General features: G+C 57.4%; 5 protein-coding genes and 1 non-coding gene across 6 annotated transcripts; 5 read left to right on the forward strand and 1 right to left on the reverse strand.

The window, feature by feature from the left end:
- The first annotated feature begins 972 nt into the window (after positions 1-972).
- B0H64DRAFT_57593 (uncharacterized protein) lies at positions 973-4,208 on the forward strand. The gene is made up of 4 exons (XM_062808463.1): positions 973-1,093; positions 1,222-1,413; positions 1,488-1,668; positions 1,758-4,208. The coding sequence occupies exons 2-4, from the start codon at positions 1,369-1,371 to the stop codon at positions 3,917-3,919; spliced, it is 2,388 nt and encodes a 795-aa protein (XP_062653922.1). The 5' UTR covers positions 973-1,093; positions 1,222-1,368; the 3' UTR covers positions 3,920-4,208.
- Positions 4,209-7,295: 3,087 nt separating this feature from the next.
- B0H64DRAFT_57643 (uncharacterized protein) lies at positions 7,296-9,181 on the forward strand. Its single transcript, XM_062808464.1, has 2 exons — positions 7,296-7,639; positions 7,704-9,181. The coding sequence occupies exons 1-2, from the start codon at positions 7,578-7,580 to the stop codon at positions 9,046-9,048; spliced, it is 1,407 nt and encodes a 468-aa protein (XP_062653923.1). The 5' UTR covers positions 7,296-7,577; the 3' UTR covers positions 9,049-9,181.
- A 638-nt stretch (positions 9,182-9,819) lies between these two features.
- On the reverse strand, positions 9,820-11,513 carry B0H64DRAFT_368378 (uncharacterized protein; the record flags this gene model as incomplete). Its single annotated transcript, XM_062801973.1, has 4 exons — positions 11,094-11,513; positions 10,581-11,037; positions 10,259-10,507; positions 9,820-10,183 (listed from the first exon to the last, which is right to left on the reverse strand). Exons 1-4 carry the CDS (start codon positions 11,329-11,331, stop codon positions 9,820-9,822), a joined length of 1,308 nt encoding a protein of 435 aa, XP_062653924.1. The 5' UTR covers positions 11,332-11,513.
- A 1,858-nt stretch (positions 11,514-13,371) lies between these two features.
- Positions 13,372-15,694, forward strand: B0H64DRAFT_57655 (uncharacterized protein). The gene is made up of 3 exons (XM_062808465.1): positions 13,372-13,680; positions 13,749-14,130; positions 14,187-15,694. Exons 1-3 carry the CDS (start codon positions 13,572-13,574, stop codon positions 15,682-15,684), a joined length of 1,989 nt encoding a protein of 662 aa, XP_062653925.1. The 5' UTR covers positions 13,372-13,571; the 3' UTR covers positions 15,685-15,694.
- A 687-nt stretch (positions 15,695-16,381) lies between these two features.
- Positions 16,382-16,464, forward strand: B0H64DRAFT_t174. The gene has a single exon. It is a non-coding gene; the product is annotated as a tRNA-Gln (tRNA).
- A 343-nt stretch (positions 16,465-16,807) lies between these two features.
- B0H64DRAFT_57670 (major facilitator superfamily domain-containing protein) lies at positions 16,808-18,933 on the forward strand. Its single transcript, XM_062808466.1, has 4 exons — positions 16,808-17,198; positions 17,262-17,365; positions 17,427-18,570; positions 18,640-18,933. Exons 1-4 carry the CDS (start codon positions 17,064-17,066, stop codon positions 18,811-18,813), a joined length of 1,557 nt encoding a protein of 518 aa, XP_062653926.1. The 5' UTR covers positions 16,808-17,063; the 3' UTR covers positions 18,814-18,933.
- The last annotated feature ends 1,558 nt before the right edge of the window (positions 18,934-20,491 follow it).

Raw genomic sequence — 20,491 nt, forward strand, 5'->3', positions numbered from 1 at the left:
TGAGTACTCTCAGGGTTTCCGGACTTTGCCCGGGTGAGAGACGCTTGAGTCCCCCTTTCACGTTCTTGGCACACTGTCCCGCGGGGCAGTCGACGAGACCAAAGGGGCTGTCTGTTCAGGGAACGAAGGGCGAGACGGAAGGCTTGCCGGTGGACGCGCTTGTCTTGATCTCAAGCTCGCAACCTGCATTCCGGAGCCTGCTGAGCGCCCGCCGAGCCAACTCTCCAACCCTCCCCAGATATGCAAGTTGCTGCTGGTCTGTGTTGCCTTCTCCATTCCACCACTCGCGGTATTCCGCCTTCATCTTCTCGCCCGCCCCCAGATCATCCCAGGCGTAGCGTTGTTGTCTTGACTCTGTCTTGAACACAACTCGCGTACCGTCCCTGCTCTCCTCGCTGCTCCCAGGGGTTCAGTCCATCACTTCTTCGCGGCTCCACCGCTCGGGTTCACGCACACACCGGACGAACCGTTCACGGATACCTGCTGCTTGCAACTGCAAACTTTCTGACATCTCATCATGCGAACAGGTTGAGGATAGCTGCATACAATCAAATCTAATCTCCACTATCCGGTCCCGAGAACCGCTCTTGAGATTTGAAGACGAATCGGCCTTCCGTGCCAATCAGCAGCCGAGTAAGTGCCACTTTGCGCCCCTGTTGCCATCTCCCCGCGGCTTCAGGCTCCGCAACCATCATCACTGCAGGCCCCGGGCCGGGCATGGACGCTCGACAAGCTTTGGTGCTGGTGGAAGCCCATGGCCCATGGACTGAAACCAATCCTTGCGCGGTACCCAAGTTGATGCTGACCGACATTTACTCAGCTTTGCGCAAATTGCTTTTTCTTTGAGCACACCTGCACCCTGGGCGAAGCTTAGATATCAGTGCCTGAAACCCAGTCTGAGAGTTGGGCCCTGCGGTCTTCCCACAGCTGCAAGTCAGAGCTCCCATCGCGCAAACAGTCCGTCATCCAGCTTCTGTCAGAGACTTCGTCTGGCGGTATTGGATAGACTATTCAGCAGAGAGCTGCACTTAACTCCTGAGGGAGAGAAGCCCTGGGATTTGGCTTTGCCTTCCGTTCAAACGCGTGTGCGAAGGTGAGTCGACAACGACATCCCCCCGCAGTGGTCCACTGAGGCTTGGCCCAGATCTGAGCAAGACTCTCTCTTGGATCTAAGCGACAAGTACTGTGGGACCCCGGATGGCTGACAGAGTTGGATATCAGTTCTCAGTTTTGACGCCCAGATCCACGTTGGAGGGGTCTTAAAACCACGCCGTCCTTGCGAGCGACGTCGCTGTTCGACACACCATCCGCCCTGGTTAACACCAGCAAGCGACTCGATACCCACGAGATTTAGAGAAATCAGCTTGAATGTCTGCGACAAAGATTCAGCAGCCTGTTTACAAGGTGTACGAGGTGAGTAGGAGATTGGGAGGCTGGGAGCAGCTCTTCTGCCTGTCTTAAAGCCATGGCTAACTTTTCGTCGACAGCCCGGCTACCATCCGCACCGGACCATCATCCTCGACGAGCAGATCGAGTCACCCGAAACGTTGACGATCCGGCTGGAGGAGGAAGCGGCTCGAAACGGAGGAGACCTCAGCGGGGCATGTCCCCCTGGTCTCCTGCCAATGCCCATGTCTGCGTATAAGCCCCAGCCACCGCAGCTGCACGGTAAGTTTGTCTTCTTTTGCATTGATACAATAGAGAGAAGAGTGAACGAGGTTCAGCGGCTGACCGGTGTTGTCATGGTCGTCCCGTAGGGTATGCAGACTCAAACTACTCGCCCTACCCTTCCCAGTCCTTTCCCCAACAAACGGAAAATGCGACCTCACAACTCAACCAAATAGCCTTTGCGGCCAACAACGCGGCAGCTGGGCAGTACCTCGCATCGCAAATACCATCTGGCGCCAATATCAACGTCCTGTCATGCCACCCAACCCGTGGCCCGCCTGGGACCAAGGTATCTCTGAAAGCGACGTGCCAGTACGACCTTATCGGCAACAGCGTGGCCGCGTCCCCGCCGTTTGTCTCGCTGGTTTTCGGGTCACAGCGATGTTCTGCACAGGTTTCCAGGGATTCGAGGGATGCAAACGGTGCTTGGACTTACACCCTTACTGCCGACGCTCCTCAGTTCTTGAGCACAGGCTGTCCATCTCTCAGCAACGTCCCCGTGACACTGCTGCTGGAAAACGGAAACGGGGACGAAATGACGCGGGTAGGAAATGCGGGTGTCTTCTCATACCTTGATGCGCAAGGCGGCGTAGGGACAGGGGCCACCGCAGTGCCTGATGACAGCAGCCCGCCCGACTTGGGGTCACCCAAGACCCGATCACCTGCCCACCGAGCCAGCCCACCACACCAAGCCTCACAAGGACGGAGAGAGTCTGACAGCTCCGTCACTCACAACGTACTTCCCCGCGACACTTCCACAAATACATACGGCTTCTCCCCCGGCGTCTCAACCGGGAGCGCCGCAGCGCAAATACAAGCTCAGAGCCATGCGCACGCCGATTTCTCTACCGCTGCCACCGGACCCTACAACCAAGGAAGCAACACCATGTTGTCATCATACCGCGCCGGCTCCTTTACGGACCACTACCCGCGAGGCCCGTCCATGCTCCGCTCACCGCACGGGGCCGGGTGGATGTTTGGCAACCAGCTCGATCCCCTCCGGGCTCCGAACTCATCCCTCGCACACAACGCGCACAACGCACACGGCTCCGTATCTCGTTCCATCCTGACTCCGCTGCAACACCCAACATCGAGTACGCCACAACTCATCCGGACTAGCACACTGGCCCAACCTGCTGGCGGGTTCCCCGGCTACGGTGTTTACCAAGAAAAGGCGACGCTCAAGATTGCTGGCGATCTCTCAACCATGGCAGAGGGCTGGAGTCAGGAAGAATGGGAAAGCAAGCGCCGGCTAGTCCTATTCCGGAAGCAGCAGACGGGGAGCGTTTTGACGGTCAGCTTCAAGGCCGTGAGCGCGGCAGAGCGGCCTCCCCATAGCATTTGCATCAGCTGTATCTGGTGGGAGGAGAAGCAAGCGTGCTACGTCACGTCAGTCGACACTATCCACTTGCTCGAGCAGCTTCTCGCCGCCCCGAGCAGGTTTGGGGTCGACGAGAAGAATCGCATCCGCCGAAACCTCGAAGGATTCCGTCCGGCAACCGTCAGCAAAGCCCGGTCTGAGAGCGAGGAGTTCTTCAAGGTGATCATGGGGTTTGGAAACCCGAAGCCACGCAACATCGAGAAGGACGTCAAGGTCTTCCACTGGAAGGATCTCGCAGGGGCCCTCTACAAGATCATCTCCAAGTACAGCGCTTCCACGACAACAAACGTGATGACCCCAACCACCTCACCCCACGTCGCCCCAGGCATGGGCCTCGGTGGGGGCTACCCAGCGCTGCCGCCAACACCAGTCTCCACGACGTCGAGCACTACAGCCGACTCGGCCGCCGCGGCCGCGGGTTACGTCGGTAGCGCCGGCCACCATCATGCAGACTCCCTCACGAGCCCACGAACTCTTTCCGGCGGGCCTTCCTCGTGGGGTCCGACGTATGGCTCAGCCTCCAAAGCAATGTCTCCGGCTCTCAAGACCAGCTCACCAGTAACCGGGTCGAATCTGCGCCTTTCCACCACGCTACCAGTGGTGTATGACCACCGCGGTTCGACGCACAGCGTAACATCACCGTATGGCTTGTCAGGACCTTCGTCTCACCACACTCAAAGCACACACGCGCACCATGGGCACAGTGGTGGCTACGGTCACCACTCCAGCGTCTCCGCCTCGCAGGGCCAGTCCAGGAATTGGGAAGGCTACTCTGTGGCAGACGGTTACCAAAGCCAGACGAGCAGCGGCCACGCCCACGGCCAGGTGTATGGCGGCGGTGGATACGGGGAGGGGACACCCCGCGCTTGAGTGCGTGACCCTCCCGAAAATCATTCTCCCTTGATGGAGTCCGAGGTAGTGGAGGGGAAGGCGGGGGATGCTCTGCCGCCTTCGGCAGGGCCCACAGGTGAAAAAGGCGGGCACCTGGGGCTACGCGAAGGGACAGGCAGAACCTGCCGGAATCCGGCCGCTGGGCCAGGGGTGTGTGCGGGAGATGCGGCGACGCGTGAACTCCGTCATCTGTTTCCAGGGTGGCAGCCGACTGGTTTGGCATGACTCACGGTAGACAAGCGGGTGGTGGGCAAGGGGAGCTAAACACCGTGGGGGGGAATATCCATCTACCCTGTTCTTTCGACCCTCATCAGATCAAAACACACAACACAACATGCCTAAACCCAAAATGCGGGAGGGGCCGGGGGCCAGGGCAGACAACATGGGACGGCGAGTGGGTGGTCCTTTGGCAGCTGGGGTGATCCCCGGGGTTTTGATATTCGAGCCCCGCCGAGCAAAAAAACAAAAGAGAAACACGACACCACGAGCCTCCGCAACGTAACAGGACGACGACACGCCGTTTCAACGGAGAGGTTGCTCCCAACCCGGGCGGCCCCATGGTGGTGTGCCCCGCGTGGGGACCGTTGGAGGGAGTGATCAGCTGGTTGTTGCGCCAACCAATCAGGGGCAAACCGGCTCCTCCATCACGACCGCTAGGCACATCCCGAGACCACCCCAACAGTACCGCAATGCGACATGTCAAACTCTCCGACCCGCATCCTTTGGCAGATCTCTCCGACTCTGTTTATCGACTCTCTGACTCGCGGGTGGTTCATGCGGCGGAATCTTGGATTCATGTCGCCCACCTCGAACAAATGCCACCTTTTACGTCGTTGTACTTGCGTCGCTTCGGCTTCCCACGGGGGGGAGTGCCTGTATCCGTCCCCGAAGTTTGCTACCTTCAACCTACGGTTCCATCGCGGAGGAGAAATGACAGGCATCTATAAGCCGTCGGAGGTCACTTACCACGCCCACATGTTGGATTGTTGCGCCTGAGGGCAAAAGGCCGTTCACTGCGGAGTTAACGGGATCGATCGACCTGGGTTGCATGACCGCATCGACGAAACCTTGCTGACCCGGAATCTGCCCTCTACACCCTTGCTCACAGACGAAACCTGCAGCAGGCTCTCATAGCCCCCCTTGGCCGCGCGCCCCGTGCCTCGGACTCAAACCTGAGTGGCCATGGTCTCAAGGTCGACCCATGTCCCGTCAGTCCCGAGACCTTTCCCACCGGCAAGGTCACCCTGCAACCCACCCACACACTCATATACATACATCACCACTGCCGGTCACGAAGTCCCTTCGCTTGGCTATGCAGCTCGCCGTTTAACGTTGATCACACCTTCCTGTCCGAGGTCTCCCGGGGCACGCAACCATTACACCCACCCGCCACCGGTATCAACGTCCACCTACGACTGCCATCATCATACGGATGTGATGTCAGACTCATCCTCTTTAGGCTGCCCTTTGGAATACCGCCATCATATCATTTTCCAAGGTGGACGCTGATCAACCCTCACGACGACTAACTCTCTCGCTCGCCTCCCGCGGCAACGCCGGATGGGACGCGCGGTCTTGAGAGTGCCGTCGGCAGGTTGTGGCTGTGGTAGCACGCTATCCGGCCCTACCTTAACAACCCACTCCCTCTCGCCTCCCACCTGGTCATCAAGGCCAGGCTCTGCGGTGCGGGTTCCCCGGCCGCCTAATTAGAAATGGTTTTTACCCTGTTCACTCTTTGTTTCGAGTTATTTCATCATCTCACGGCAACCTTGCATGGCGACATCGGTTTGACTCCAGGTTTCTCGCTTTTCTCTCATTTTTGGGATGGGTCCAACAACGGGGTTAACAATATTGGCGGGCATGATGATACTGTTGTTCATGGAACGGATATCAACGGTATACCCTTCGGTCCTGGCTTCATGTTTGCATCATCCTTATCACACTACTACCACTTACTGCTCCTTAATTCTCTCCTATCAACCAACCATTTAACCCATCATCACCACTGCATAACCTGTATCTCTAATATCTTTATTCAACACTTCCGTGTGATGACTGGACGAAAACGACTCGGGGGTTGCACTTGAGGTGCCAACGGTCGGGAAAACTGGGAAAGGGACGGGTTTCGGGTGCATTGTTTGTTTGTTGGTCATTGATATTTACCGATAGATCTTAATTAATACATTACTACAATATTCTATCCCTGTTCTGCCCTCGCTGTGGTCTATTGTGGTTGTATTTCCTGGAGAGGATGCTGGTCGACACCACCCCCCCCCCCCCCCCCCCCCCCCCCAATAACCTCCTCTCGCCCCCACGTCATGGAATGTGGAACGTGATAACACCCCAGCTTGGTGGTAAAATCTGCCTTGTCATATTCCAGCTTGAGTCACCCCCGCAGGGATCCGGTACCATGTCACCGATACTTGCTGGTCTCAAACAGACCGGTGTCACAGTGTCACAGACAAGTGCTGTTGTGGCTATGCCGGACTGTGAAATCCGAGAAACAGGGCACAGACGAGGTGTTCAGTGGGGTAAGTCAGAAGTGGTGTGTGTGCTAGTCAAGGAGTAATACGGCCCGTGCCATACGAGGGATACACGAGATCCGGCTGGTGCTCGATGGCAAGGGTGAGTGCATGTTGTTGGATTTTCTCGGGTCTTGTCTTGTCAGACCTCTTGTGACGTCACTAGAGTTTGGAAGTAATTGTATTAGTGTTTAAGATGATAATAAGCCTTAAAAGTGAGCTGAAGTCTCGGTTCATTGCGAAATTCTGTTTGCTACGCTCACGGGGTTCAGGTTCTCAAAGCTCTCTCGGCCGTGACGCCCTTCAGCAGTCTAAGCTACTATCACTGCTCTGTCTAGTGAGGTATTTGGCTCTTACACTCATTGTTGTTTGGTACCTCAACCCAACCGTATGTATTACTCAAATGCGGAAGTTGGAAGTATGGATGACGAGTTGAGTTGCCCATTTTTCTCAGCTCGAGTTATACGTGATTGATACCCCTGTTGATGTGGTCACTCTACTTATTCTCCCCCCTTATATGGCTACCCTTCTCAGGTACCATTCCCGAATGACCGACAGTCAAATTCTCCTTCACTGTGATGCTGCACCCTCGCTTAAAGAAGGAAGCTTACGCTTTGAGAAACGTGGCTAAATATGGACCGCGGCTGTTGTTGCATCGTCAAATCCAAGCAGCCACTGGGGTTTCAAGCTGCATATCCGGTGCATACCGACGTCGCTATTGGCTGCTAGACTCTGGTGGCTTTATTTAGAGATTTCTCGAATGGAGGGCTTCGTTTCTGTTTCATTGGCAATGGAGATAAGTTGCTATAGGTTCTCATCCGGCCCACGTTCATCGAACCTTTTGCACTTTCAGCGAGTCAATAGATATACGCCTGCCACTGGCTGTCTTAGAGGTAGACACTAGTTATTGGTCGAGCTTCGAGTGCTCCAGCTCCCAGTCGGGCACACATGCAGCCGCTGGAGCCACCGCGGGAGTTGTGGCCTGATCGGACCAAGCCCCTTAAGCTCTTCTCTCGAGGATGGGTTCAGTCCATCACTCCCTGGATCTTGCGCTCTTCCACCTCTGAGTCGTGTCAGAGTTGAGTCAATGTCAACCGGTTCTCCAACACGTTAAAATGGAAGCCCCAATTGAAGCCCGATACGGCGGTCCGAGCCGTGACACCGGATTCGAGATATCGTACGGTTGTGCCTGATCTTCTTTCCACGCCTGGCCCGCTGACTGACTCGCGTTACATTTCCAGGCCCTTTAGCAGCCCTGTCATCAGCATCCAGCTCGCAAACGGGTTTCCACTCACCATTCACCGCGCGGTCCTCCTCCAATGCTCGAAGCTTGGCCGCTTTCTCGACCCGTCTACAGAGAGCATCGACCTTCGTCAGTTTTCCAGCACCGCGGGCCACGCACTGGTCCAATACCTCTACACCAAGCAACATGGCCTCTTGAAATGGATAGGTTCCGTCGACCCTTCCTTCAACATCGAGCTGTGGGAGCTCAAGGCCAAGTTCGAGATCTACACCTTGGCTCGGACTGTCGGGCTGGATGGCCTTGACGAGCAGGTCCGGGGTGAGATCGAGTTGGTGGCACGCGGCCTAGAAGTGTCCACAGTCATCGATGCTGTCCAAGCGGCTTATCCTGCGCCCATCGGCAACGACACTTGGTTTCCGAGCTGGATCAAGTCGCTGGTTAAGCAGGCCTTCAAGGAACCTCGCAAGCTGTCGAAGGCTACGGCCCCTTCTGAATCCAGCAACGGTACTTCTGTGGTCAAACTTTTGTTTGAGTGCATGCTTGACACATATGCGGACATGCTAGAATCCCTCACTGGGCGGGATGGCGCAGCCCAATATGTCACAGCTGCCGAACCGGACACGCCCGCCACAGGAAGCGATTGGAGCGATATTATGCCGAGCCGGGCTGATAAGGACGGTGACATGGACCCTCACCGCGGAGACTCGCTGCCAGTGTCTGATCCCGAGAGCCTTCAAAGATGGGCTGGACGGAGACCGCAGAGCCCCGAACCTCGACTTGAACCGCCACAGCTAGAACCAGAACGAGAACCGGAACCGGAACCAAAACTAGAGCCAGAGCCAGAACCAGAGCCAGAGCCAGAACCAGAGCCAGAGCCAGAACCAGAGCCAGAGCCAGAGCCAGAGGCCGAACCTGAGCCCGAGCCCGAGCCTGCCCCAGAGCCTGAAGTGGAGCCAGCGCCCGAACCGGAGCCAGTGGCTTGGCCAGCTCTAGATGGTTGGCCAGCTGCAAAGCTTTGGCGAGCTCCAGAGCCAGAGGTTGACCCAGCGCCAGAGCCGGAGGTTGAGCTACCCCAAGAACTGAAGGATGTCGAGGTTTCGCAATACCTAGAGGCGTTGCCCGAGCCTCCAGCCCCTGGATGGGATCCGGTTGAGAAAGTAGCCGAGCCGGAGCCGGAGCCTGCCCAAGAACCGAAAATCCCTGAACCACCTCCCGAGGTCAAGGAAGTGCCACCACGCTTGAGAGTAGGGACATCGATGTTGCCCATTGTAGAGACGCGACCCTCTTACAAGAAGAAAAAGGGCAAAAAGGTAAAGGTGAGTATGAACATGACGACTCTTTGAATGGCGGACCAGAGCACAGCAACTAACAAGTCTTGACAAACAAGAGATCCCCCGTGTCGCGCACGACTGAAACCGTCGCCCAACCCACACCTGAGACCGCGGCAGAACGGTATGCCAGGTTGAAACAAAACCAGGGATGGGACCACAGGGAGCCCCAACCTGATCCCGCATCCGAATCCGAGCCTTTATATGCGTCGTCCTCTGGGTTCCAGCAGATGCCACAGGGCAACGGAGGGTTGGGATGGGGGTTTGTGCGCGAGCCCCTTCAGCCCGTGCGGAATATAGAGGCGGAGGTGGAACGTCCTCGGGATCCGTGGGGGTTCTGGGGGGTGAGGAAAGAGAGGAGGTCGCCGTGACTGAGCATGATATAATGGGCTTGACGAGGGTACGAGCAAGCCAGAGGGGGAGGGCCAGGGTCAGGTTGACAAGTAGTCTGGAAACATGATGTTGATGTTAAATGATTCGAGGCGAAGTTCACATTACCTATGAAAGATTGCAGTCTTGTCACAAGTTCGGAGGTGTGAACGGAAGCAGAAGTAACCATGGCATAGCTACTGACGCGTGTCTAGGTATATATAATTGGAGCATGTCTCATAATAAATGTTCAAAGTCAATATGGCCGCCCGAGGTATCTAAGCACTAATGACGCCCGGCCAGGACCCCATTGTATCCCGCATGCTGTTGTGAAGAAAACCCTTTTAACCCACCCCCCTTTTTCCATATGGTATCTTTCAAACACGCCATTCTCTAAGAAATACCCACCCCCCCAAATCACAAAGTCCTCTTCTCCACCTGCTCCTTCCCACCCGCCTTTAGATCACTCGACGCGCGGCTCGACATCTCCACATCCGTGGTATCCCCCGTTCGCAGGGTGCCGTGGCCGTGGCCGTGGCCGTGGACACGGCTATCGCGGTCGCCCTCGAAGTGGACCTGCACGTCGGTGGTGCGCATGATGCCGTTGTAGGTCATGATCTCCTCCTCGGAGCCGCTCGGGCTGATGCTGCGGCACTCGGCGTGGCCGCTCTTTCCCGTGCCGCGCAGGCTCTTGAGCCGGATGCTGCTGTGTGGCGGGCCGACCGACGAGTCGTTGGCGCCGCCGTTGTGGTGGTGGTGCGAGTGGCGGGAGTGGTGGTGGCTGCGCGAGCCGGCCCCCCCGTTGTGGCTGGCGCCGGCCGCGGCGACCGAGCCGCCCGCCCCCGAGAAGATGTACGGCGAGTTGCTGTTGGGGTAGTTGTACTTGTTGTGGGCGCCGTAGCGCGCGCTGCTGCCGCCGAAGAGGCCGGGCAGGAGGGAGCGGAAGAGCGGGCGGAGGGCCGGGGCCGAGGCCGATACGATGGCCACGTTGGCTTCGACGACGGAGAGCGTCACGGTGATGTCGTAGTAGGGGTCCTTCGAGGTTTGGGGGATGTAGAAGAGTCGGATAACACCCTGGAGACGAACGATGCCGATGATTGTGACGCTGGTAACCAGAGGCGTTAGGTTAGTGGTGATGTTGATTAGGAGTGGAAAATAGGGGGGAAGGGGAAACGCACGCAAGACCGAGCATGAAGATGCCCAGCACAGCAACCTTGGCGGCCTTGGGCATCTTCAGACCCAAGAAGATCCAGAACGGCAAGGCGATAACGGCGATGTCCGTAACGATGGTGATGCAAGAAATGGTGACGTGGAACGAGTTGTCAACGCATTTCGTATTGGGGTCCGCCTTGAGGGCAAAGTCCCAGTTGGCCTCGATGGGCAAGCACTGCAGGGCGGCGACGAGGAAGATAGCAATGGCTTGGAGACCGTTGAAGGCGTTCAGGAAGTGGATGGCGAACTTGACTCCAGGCTTCTGGCCACCTAGACGTAGCAGGAAGCACAGCACCGAGGCCTTGACGAAGGCCAGGATCGGGTTGTAGAAGAGCTGGGCAAGGTAGAACCACCACATGCCAGGGGCCGGATCAAACTTCGGCACATCCTCTGAATGCCAGCCAAAGTAGCCGAGCTTGATGTCTGTTCCAGGTCCGTTCAGTCGTGGTCTAATTTCAAAGAGGCAACAGCCGGCTTACACATGTAGAAGGGCCCGATCATCATGAGCGAGAAGATCATGGCGCAGGAAACCAGATAGTCGTCGAGACCCCATGTCCGCGTCCGGAGCCGTGTGTAGGCTCTGAGGCTGTATGTGACAAAAGCCAAGGCCGTGAAGAAGAAGATGACGAACAGGGCAGCTTGCTGCAGAGGCGGCGTTGGGATCGTGAGGACATCCACATGTTCGGGGCGGCGAGGTAGAATCGCCATCTTGACCATCGCGCAGTCCAGAACGTCTGTCTCTTTGCAGAGATCGACACGCCAGGGGGACACCTGAGATCTGGGGATGCCGGGGGTCGTCGATCGGCAGCCTGTGGGGAGGGGAGACGAAGCACGATCTTTCAGATGGATCGACGGCGGCGGAAGGCAAGAGACTTCGCGGCACGGCCGGTATACCGTCCTCGATGGGGGTGACCGGTTATCATGAGTCCTCGGCGTCGACGGGAAGGCAAATGGAGGGTCAAGGGGAAACTCGGCATTCTTGAGTGCCCGCTGATGAAGGAGGACACGGACCTACAGTTAAAAATGGCTACGGCAAAAACCTTGATCTCTGGAGCATCTCAAAGGGGCAGGGACCGCAAGAGATCCAGAATCAGAATCCCAGGAGACTGGTCGGTAACTGACTCCCCGACGCCTGTGTCCTATGTAGACGACCTCCACTCGTACCCATGCATTCTCGTCCTGGCCACTAGTTCGGGAAGATCGTGGACACCGTCAAGCTGCGCATTGACAATATGCTAGCGAGTCTCGACCGAGTCTAGCCAGTGAACGAGCCGGCCTTCCTATACGGGAACCAGAATGGGCGCATTGCTGCGAGAGCGGGGCGTCCGATGTCTCAGCGAACAAGGTGAACCAAGCTGACGGCCCTTTTGCTGACACTTTGTTATTGGCACGACGGAGTGGACGGGTCTGCGCTAGTGGAGGTGTGGTGGGCCTTGGTGTTGAGGGCTTTTCTCATTTCCCCTGGATCTCTTCTCGCCCCAGGATATCCCTGTTAGACACATGGCCCGGCGTCGAGAAGCTGCCGATCACTGCCGTCCACGGTACCGCCGAGGCATTCTGCCGCGAAAGCGAGAACAACAACTCTGCGATTCGTGGATGGAAGACTAATCCAGTTGGGGCGAGAGAAAGCGCTCCAACGAACGCCGACGCCTCGTGCGGTCCGTGTGTTAGAGATGTTCGAGATGCCAGACATGTTTCTCTTTCTGTCTTTGCCACGACCCTACTCTGTCACCGGCTTTGGACTCTGAGGTAAGAATAGCGCCGGAGAGTTGTGAACCCCTCTTCAATTTCCGATACGAATGGAACTTGCCGTGATGGAGACGACCTCAACGAAGGGTATCCTTACAAGCGTGGCAGATTTCGCTTGTTGATACTGAGGCGGAAATAGAACAGTGCCCACCTAACCCCTAACTAGCAAAAGTCTTTTTTCCTTCGTCAGCATGGATGGATACTCAAAGATGGTCCCCATCAGCATAATCCCGTTGTTTTCGAAAGGTCAGACAGATATTGATCAAGACAGGTGCATCCCTTGACTTTGACATCGATAATCTCGTCGGTTGCGGAGAACGGAATGGGGCGGTCGTGATCCAGATAGCCGAGGCCAACGGCATTGGCGAACCGAGACATCTGCCGCGCCGCTCCCAAGGCGGCGGAATCGCCAAGGGGCTTCAGCTGCAGATGTTGGAGGCAAGTTTTGATACAGCACCACCAAGAGGCTAAGCGGCTGTCTCGGAGTTAAGCACGTGGACGAGAGAAGCAAAGAGTTCCTGCGGTCGCCGAGTCGAAAGAGATGTCGGTCTTTTTCACCTGGTTCTGCTGAAGAGAGGCGGCCGGGCAACCCGGATATCGACTTCCTTTCCGTTGTTCCGCGCTGACCACACCTTACCTGATATGTACCCACACTGCCGGACCCTCAATAATAAATTGGCTTGCCTGCCAATATCAGTAAACAGGGGCTGCTACATTAAAAACGGAACGCAACTCGCCCGGTTCACCAGGTCCCCCTGTATCGGGGGATCTTCCCGAGTACGCTGGCCCCCACCGGATCGTTGGTGAGAAAGGGGAGCAAGCCGCACCCGAATCATGAGTCTGGCCAAAATGGACCAACACCAGCTCAGGTAGCGGCCCACGCGCCACGCAGTCGACTGCCGTACAAGTACGTGAAATGACAAGCCCCCGCCGTCGACTTCTCAACCCCACACAAGGGAACATTATTGCTTCTCCGGCTCCAGAACAGGGGTGCAACGTGGGATAAGACAAGGCACCCCGAAACACCGGGGTGCTGATTGGCGGTTCGGTAGCTGATCCGACCCGGGTTCCGGACGAGGAGGGCGGCTGCCACCATTTCCGCCCGGACATATAACCATCGTGCCTCGTGGAAAAAACGTGGTTTCTTATTTTCCTTCCCCAGTTCGTGGACCAGCTCGACAAGCCTCTCGTTCATCTTGTCGATCACCATGGTCGTCCTCTCTCTTCAGCGCGCCCTGCTTCTGGTAGGTGCCGTCCTTCCGCTCGCTCAACAGGGCCTTGCCCAAACCATCAAGAACACCGAGGGCGAGGTGATCCGTGAGTTGACCTGGACCGACCGGTTGACGGTCTCGAGTGATACGGATAGTTTGGCTGATGACATGCAGCCGCGAATGATATCACCGTTGCCCCAGCCGCCGCGCCGCCTACCGACCCTGAGGCGGACCCCGAGACGCGCCAGCTGACGGATGCCATACTGGCCAACCTCACGGCCCATGAGCTGAGCGACATTGACCTGTTCCACTTCGACAACACGACTGGCGATGATGCTTCCCAGGTCGCGAAGCGCACGTCTGTCGGCACCTGCAAGACGTCCCCGGGCGACATGAAGTGGCCTTCGCGTCTGACTTGGGGTGTCTTCAACTTGCTGACCGGCGGCGCCCTCATCGAGACGGTGCCCATCGGCGCCGTCTGCTACCCCAACAACGGCGTGTATGACGCCGCCAAGTGCGCCGATATCCTCGAGAACTGGACCCAGTCGGATACCCAGTATGTTGCCCAACTCAAGCGGTGTTGCTTTGTATTTTTGGACTGACCCTTTCCAGCGCCAACGACCCGACCTCGGTCATGTCGCCGCTCTACTCGGGCGAGACTTGCATGCCGCAGAACGGCAACTCGTCCCAGTGCACGCTGGGCGGGTTCCCGTCGTACGCCGTCAAGGCCACCGGCATCTACCAGATCCAACTTGCCGTCAACTTTGCCCGCAAGCTCGGCCTGCGGTTGATCGTCAAGAACACGAGCCATGACTTCCTTGGCAAGTCCCTCGGCTCTGGCGCCCTCTCCATCTGGACCCACAACCTTAAGAAGATTCACTTCCACCAGTCGGTCAAGACCCCTTCGTACTCGGGCGCGGCCCTCGAGATCGGCGCCGGTGTCCAGGTCGGCGAGCTGTACGAAGCGGCCAACAAGTACGGCGTCACTGCCGTCGGCGGCGAGTGCAAGGGCGTCGGCGTCTCCGGTGGCTACATCGCCGGCGGCGGCCACTCGCCCCTGTCGACCAAGTTCGGCCTCGGCTCCGACCAGGTACTGAGCGTCGACGTCGTGCTGCCCAACGGCCGCTTCGTCACGGCCAGCGAGACCCAGAACACCGACCTCTTCTGGGCTCTCCGTGGTGGCGGCGGCTCCACGTTCGGCGTCGTCACCGCCATGACCGTCAAGGCGCACCCCAAGCTGAACATGGCCGGCGTGACGTGGACCATCAGCTCGGGCAACGACACGGCCAACCCGGACTCGGTCTTCTGGGAGGCCATGTACGCCTACTGGGCAAAGTTCCCCGAGTACGCCGAGCAGGACGTGTACGGCTACTCGATGATCTTCCCGCGCGGCCCCGGCGCCGGCTACACGTGGACCATGAACCCGTGGATGGTGCCCGGCATGTCGCTCGCCGACTTCAAGGCCATGGTGCAGCCGCTGTTTGACGAGTGGACGGCCATCGGGTTCGAGTTCGAGCCCGTCTTCTTCGAGCACGACAACTTCTACGACGCCTGGACCCGCCACTTCCCCGTCGAGGGCGTGGCCAACTCCAACCTGCGCACGGCCTCCCGCCTCTTCCCCCGGTCCGCCTGGGACGACGTCGCCCACCGCAACGCCATGTTCGACGAGGTCCGCTCCGTCGTCGACGAGGGCTCCGCCCTCATCCAGTACAACATGAACCCGGCGGCCCCCGCCGGCACCCCCGCCAGCGGCGCCAACTCGCACTGGCGCGAGGCGATCTGGTTCGGCATCATGGGCACGGGCTGGGCGCCGGGCATCTCGCAGACGGAGCTCGAGGCGGTGCAGCGCAAGATCACGGATAACTGGATGGGCCGGCTGCGCGTGTATGGCCCCGGCGGCTACCTCAACGAGGGCGACGTCATGGAGCCCGACTTCGCGGACGCCTTCTACGGCACCAACTACGACCGCCTCCTCCAGATCAAGCGCCGCGTCGACCCCTACGACCTCTTCTGGGCCCCCACCGCCGTCGGCTCGGAGCGCTGGAGGATTGAGGGCCAGCCCGACTGGCTGACCCTGCAGACTGGCAAGCTGTGCAAGGTGGCCAACTAGGTATTTGGGTGTTGGTACTGTTAGCGGGTGGTGGTTGTTGGTGGGTGGTGGTTCTTTCGGGGGTGCGGTATGAGTTCGAAACCATTCGTTATTGTTCCTATATCTCTTGGTGTGGTAGTAGTTAATGTGGTGGATTGGAAGAACCTAGAGGCAATCAAACATCCATTAGGTCCTAAGTCTGAATTGTTTGTTTGATGCTCTGTTTGCAAACCTTGTGAGAATGAAAAATGTCAGTTTTCATCTGGCGCTAGCCATGAATGTAAGTAAAAGTGTTTAGTTTTCAAAAGAGGGGCGGAGTTCAAGTTGGTGGATTTCCAAGCTGAGGATGGAAGTGTGTGTGTGCACCGTACTGAAGCTGGTTGCCTTGGGTCAAATATGGCTCCTTCCCGTTCGAGGAGCAGTTGGATAATTCGGTCATCAATTATCATCGGCAGCTCCTGCTGTGGATTTCGTTCTCGACTGCAACCATCACAAATTTCGGGTTACAAACAGTTCAAACATGATCCCATTTCACCACACCTTTCGCCATCCTAGGTATTGAGTATCATTTCGAAACGAGCAGTCATCGGTATTTCCCATCATCCTTCAAACTCTTCGCCCGTCTTGACTATTACTATTTTCCCCTGGTGGGGTGGTTGCCCCCCCATGTTCTCTCACTGACAAGGCCGACTCCGGAACCGCGAAACCACCAACAGACGGTTGTATAGTGTAGTGGTCATCACTTCGGATTCTGATTTCACGGATATTCCGGCGACCCCGGTTCGATCCCGGGTACGACCTTCAAGTTTCTCTTTTTGCCATCTTTTGCCCTCTTGTCCTCCTCGGTGGAGGTGTTCAAATTTTTCAGCGGTGGAGCCGGCCTGCATCTTTTCCCGTACTACCCCTGACTGGTGACTGAAGGGGCACGAGGGTCACCCCACAGAAACACTCCAGTGCCATTGGTGGCGGTGATGCACTGGAACCTCGGAAGGGAGCACTGGGGAACACCGTGGATCGTACCGGAACGGGAACGAAGAAGCTTTCAGGACATCGCCTCGGAACGTCATCACCTCCAACGCCATGTCATGTCTGAAACAACTTGAAAAACATGAAGTCTAAGGGGTTCTCGGCGCCCAATCCCCTAACCCAGGTTTAGCATACATTTCAACAACAACTTGAACAGTTTCGCGACACTATGGGGCTTCACTACAACATGATTTGACGATATGAGCTCCTCGGATCACTTTGAGTTGCCTACCCCGGACGGACCCCGCAACCGCTGACTCCGTGTTCGGCAAGTGAGCGCGTTACCACCAACACCGTCTTTTCAACTCGGTAGCCGACTAGCCGTTATTAGTCTATGCCGACGTTCAAGCACACGGTGAACACCGATCGATGAAATGACAGTGATCGCGTCCAAGCTACGCGATTACTTCTCGTCAGCTTGGCGGAGTGACCCGGCCGAGCGTAAGCTCGTCCGGAAAATTGACTTCTTCATCTTGACCTTTTGCTGTCTGAGCTACTTTCTTAACTACGTACGTGAGCCAAGTGACTCCCTCCATCAGACGAGTAGTTGACTGACTCGCCGCCCCTTCCAGCTTGACCGCACAAACTTGGCCAATGCATATGTTTCGGGCATGAAGGAAGACCTGGGCTTCCAGGGAGACCAGCTAAATCAAATCAATACTTGTTTCACCGTTGGGTAAGTGTGAGCATCCGGCTGAGCCATATCGTCAAGGAGGTCCTGGCATTGACACATCCAGCTACGTCCTCGGTCAGATCCCTTCCAACCTAAGCCTCCATTATGTCAAGCCGCGCTACTTCTTCCCGGCCATGATGGTCATCTGGGCGGGGCTCACCATGGTCACGGCGTCCGTCCACACTCCTCAGGCCATCATGGCCATCCGCTTCTTCCAGGGCATCGCCGAGGCCACCACGTTCGTCGGGACGCACTACATACTGGGGTCGTGGTACACCGAGCGCGAGCTGGGCAAGCGCAGCGGCATCTTCACCGCATCCGGGCTCGCCGGCACCATGATCGGCGGCTTCATCCAGAGCGGCATCTACACGAGCATGGACAACCGGCACGGCCTGCGCGGCTGGCGCTGGCTGTTCCTCATCGACGGCATCGTCACCCTACCCGTAGCCCTCTACGGCTTCCTCCTCTTCCCCGACACCCCCAGCACGACCACCGCCCCGTATCTCACCCTCACCGAGCGCCGCCTCGCCGTCTCCCGCCTCCAATCCACCGACCACCTCCTCGAACCAGAACCCGAACCAGACCCCGAGCACGACCCCACCACCACCACAACCCCCCCACACGAGAAACCCCCACCCACCTCCCCCTTAACCTGGACCTTTGCCAAACGCGTCCTGGCCTCCCACGAGTGGTGGGGCTTCGTGATCCTGTGGGTCATCGCCGGCGAGACGGAGTCCTTCTCCTCCAACGCGCTGCTGGCCCTCTTCATGAAGAGCTCGCCCTCTCGGACTGCCGCGCCCTACACCGTCCGCCAGCTCAACGACTACCCGACGGGCGTGCCCGCCGTGGGGATCGTGTCCACGCTCTTCTGGGCCGCGCTGACGGATTTCTTGGGCGGGAAGCGCTATCTGGTGGGGTATTTTATCGGGGTTACGGGGGTGGTGACGAGCGCGATGATCCTGGCGGCGCAGAAGGGCGGGGATCCCGGGGGGGAGGGCGCCACGGCGGTGGTGTTTGGCGCGTATTATTGGGCGGGGGCCGTGTATGCCTGCCAGGCGACCTTCTTTGCGTGGGCGAATGATGCTACGAGGCACAGGGAGCCGGTGTTTCGGTCGGTGGTGCTGGCGGGCATGAATCTGGGGAATAATGCTGTGAATGCGTGGTGGAGTATTGTGTTTTATGGCGCGAGCATGGCGCCGTGGTTTGAGGTGAGTTCTTCTTGTCGTTGTGTTCGCCGTCGTCGTCTATGAGGGAGGGTTAACTGACTGGCGGGGCAGAGGGGGATGTACGCCATGATTGCCACGTCGGTGGCTTTGGCGATGTGGACCGCTGGTCTGTCGTACGTGACGTCGAGGGCCGAGAAACAGCGGCGTCTGGGTCGCTGGGAAAGCCCTTCCCGTGAGGAGGCAGGTCCCGTAGAGAAGGCGGGGAGGGCAGGGGAGTCCGGGTAGATATCCGAACATATGTTCGGGGAAATGTAAGTGGGAGGCGCTACGGCTGTGAGATCCTGGGGCAATACAAACAACGAGGGAAAGCCGCGAGATATCCGCGAGTTACATACGCTAGACATCTGTTCCGCCATGCTTCTCATGTGGTCGGAGCTACTTGGACTCCGGAACCCCGACTGGAACCTTGACGACCCCTTAATCAACTTTTTCGACAGAACGGGGGAGGATATGGGCGGTTACGTGTGTTAACCGCTTCCATTTCCCTCCTTCGGCTGTACGTATCGGCTCCGGGCACGCGAAGAATACGGACGGGACACTCCGCAGTCAGTTGAGAAAAGGGCGGCCCCGTTAGAAAAGCTACGGTTTCCGAAGCAATGCGGCATTCCATGGTTTTACCCCAGTAAATCCCTCAACAAAGGGACTTTTGTGGCGGCTTGATACGGAGTTGACGTTCACTGAGCCTTTGGTGTGACGCAACACATCGGTTACACCCAACCTGCCCCACAGGTTAACCGCTGAAGACACCCAGCCCAAGCCACGGTATGTGTCTGATGGTATTGGCGTGGGGAACATGGGAGGAGAGTCTGAGGATGAAGACAGCCTCAAGCATCGTTCGATATCCCAAGCCTGTTCTAGCCATCGTGCCTCCGACCAACGGCCCCCGTCAACACAACACCTCCTCTCCGTTGCGCGAGACGCATATTAGCCTTACCGCCGCTCCTTTGTTGGCCACGGCAACAGAAATTATCTCCGCGTGGCAAAGTTCCTCCAGCTCCCTCAAACACACACGTCAGTCATTGGCTAGGTAGTACCCAAACAGCAAGACGTGGCAGTGGCCGGGCCAAGAATCGCCTTCTCCGCGGCGGAGACGGCCAGTCGGGTCGCCATCCCCTTGGCCGCCCCATATCGAGCGGGACATGCACCGAGTACGACCGAAACGGCGCAAGCCACGGCTGCTACCACGGCAGCCTGCCCCGCCACCCCGAGCCACGGGAGTCTTCATTTTCGTACCGGGATGTGGAGACCACCTCAACGTGTGTGGCTTACACTGGTCAGGTGCATATCTTGTTCTTTCGATGTGCCAGTATTATATCCCTGGTTGTTATAATGGGTCGGACTTTAGAGAAACAGTCCGCTCCTGCGTTGTGAATGGTACGACGCCTACCGCGGCCGTTGAGCCAACAGGGTGCATGGTCGGGAGGTAAGAGAACTGCCGAGCTTGTTATGCTGTAAACCAGGTCATGGAATCAAGATGCCCGCATTTGGCTTGGGTAAGAGGACACGTCTGGGCAAGGTACCGTGTCGCTTCCGAGTTGACAGGGCTTGAGCGGCAACGTGGCCAAGTTCCCCTTCCGATAGCTTTAGCCCGGGACTTCTCACTTCCAGCCAGACGTTAAATAGTCATTCCTGTAGGGCTGAGACTCTTGGAAAGGGGGACGATGGAAAGTGGAATTCATAAACACTACATTTACCAACACCCACAACGTTTTCCAAGTTCCAGCTGTCTCTCGCTCTTATGATTGTCTCATTCCAGTCGTCTTGGATTCTTCTTACTCCCCAAAAGCCCCGTTGTTTATCCCGTGCCCGATTATTTTCCTATTTGAGTCCCAAATGACACTTTCTCGGAACTTTACTGTTGGGAGTTGTTTGTCTGTTGGAACTTTCTTTTTATCCGGCTCGA

The sequence above is a fragment of the Chaetomium fimeti genome (assembly GCF_033439085.1).
Source record: "Chaetomium fimeti strain CBS 168.71 chromosome Unknown B0H64scaffold_13, whole genome shotgun sequence".
NCBI lineage: Eukaryota > Fungi > Ascomycota > Sordariomycetes > Sordariales > Chaetomiaceae > Chaetomium > Chaetomium fimeti.

What these genes read in the sequence shown, in the direction of transcription:
- B0H64DRAFT_57593 (XM_062808463.1), top strand. Translation starts at nt 1,369, where the DNA reads ATGTCTGCGACAAAGATTCAGCAGCCTGTTTACAAGGTGTACGAG. An exon ending in CTGTTTACAAGGTGTACGAG is followed by an intron (nt 1,414 to 1,487) that starts GTGAGTAGGAGA and finishes TTTCGTCGACAG; the next exon opens with CCCGGCTACCATCCGCACCG. An exon ending in CCAGCCACCGCAGCTGCACG is followed by an intron (nt 1,669 to 1,757) that starts GTAAGTTTGTCT and finishes GTCGTCCCGTAG; the next exon opens with GGTATGCAGACTCAAACTAC.
- B0H64DRAFT_57643 (XM_062808464.1), top strand. Translation starts at nt 7,578, where the DNA reads ATGGAAGCCCCAATTGAAGCCCGATACGGCGGTCCGAGCCGTGACACC. An exon ending in GACACCGGATTCGAGATATC is followed by an intron (nt 7,640 to 7,703) that starts GTACGGTTGTGC and finishes TTACATTTCCAG; the next exon opens with GCCCTTTAGCAGCCCTGTCA.
- B0H64DRAFT_57655 (XM_062808465.1), top strand. Translation starts at nt 13,572, where the DNA reads ATGGTCGTCCTCTCTCTTCAGCGCGCCCTGCTTCTGGTAGGTGCCGTC. An exon ending in CACCGAGGGCGAGGTGATCC is followed by an intron (nt 13,681 to 13,748) that starts GTGAGTTGACCT and finishes GATGACATGCAG; the next exon opens with CCGCGAATGATATCACCGTT. An exon ending in TGGACCCAGTCGGATACCCA is followed by an intron (nt 14,131 to 14,186) that starts GTATGTTGCCCA and finishes GACCCTTTCCAG; the next exon opens with CGCCAACGACCCGACCTCGG.
- B0H64DRAFT_57670 (XM_062808466.1), top strand. Translation starts at nt 17,064, where the DNA reads ATGACAGTGATCGCGTCCAAGCTACGCGATTACTTCTCGTCAGCTTGG. An exon ending in TGAGCTACTTTCTTAACTAC is followed by an intron (nt 17,199 to 17,261) that starts GTACGTGAGCCA and finishes CGCCCCTTCCAG; the next exon opens with CTTGACCGCACAAACTTGGC. An exon ending in AATACTTGTTTCACCGTTGG is followed by an intron (nt 17,366 to 17,426) that starts GTAAGTGTGAGC and finishes TGACACATCCAG; the next exon opens with CTACGTCCTCGGTCAGATCC.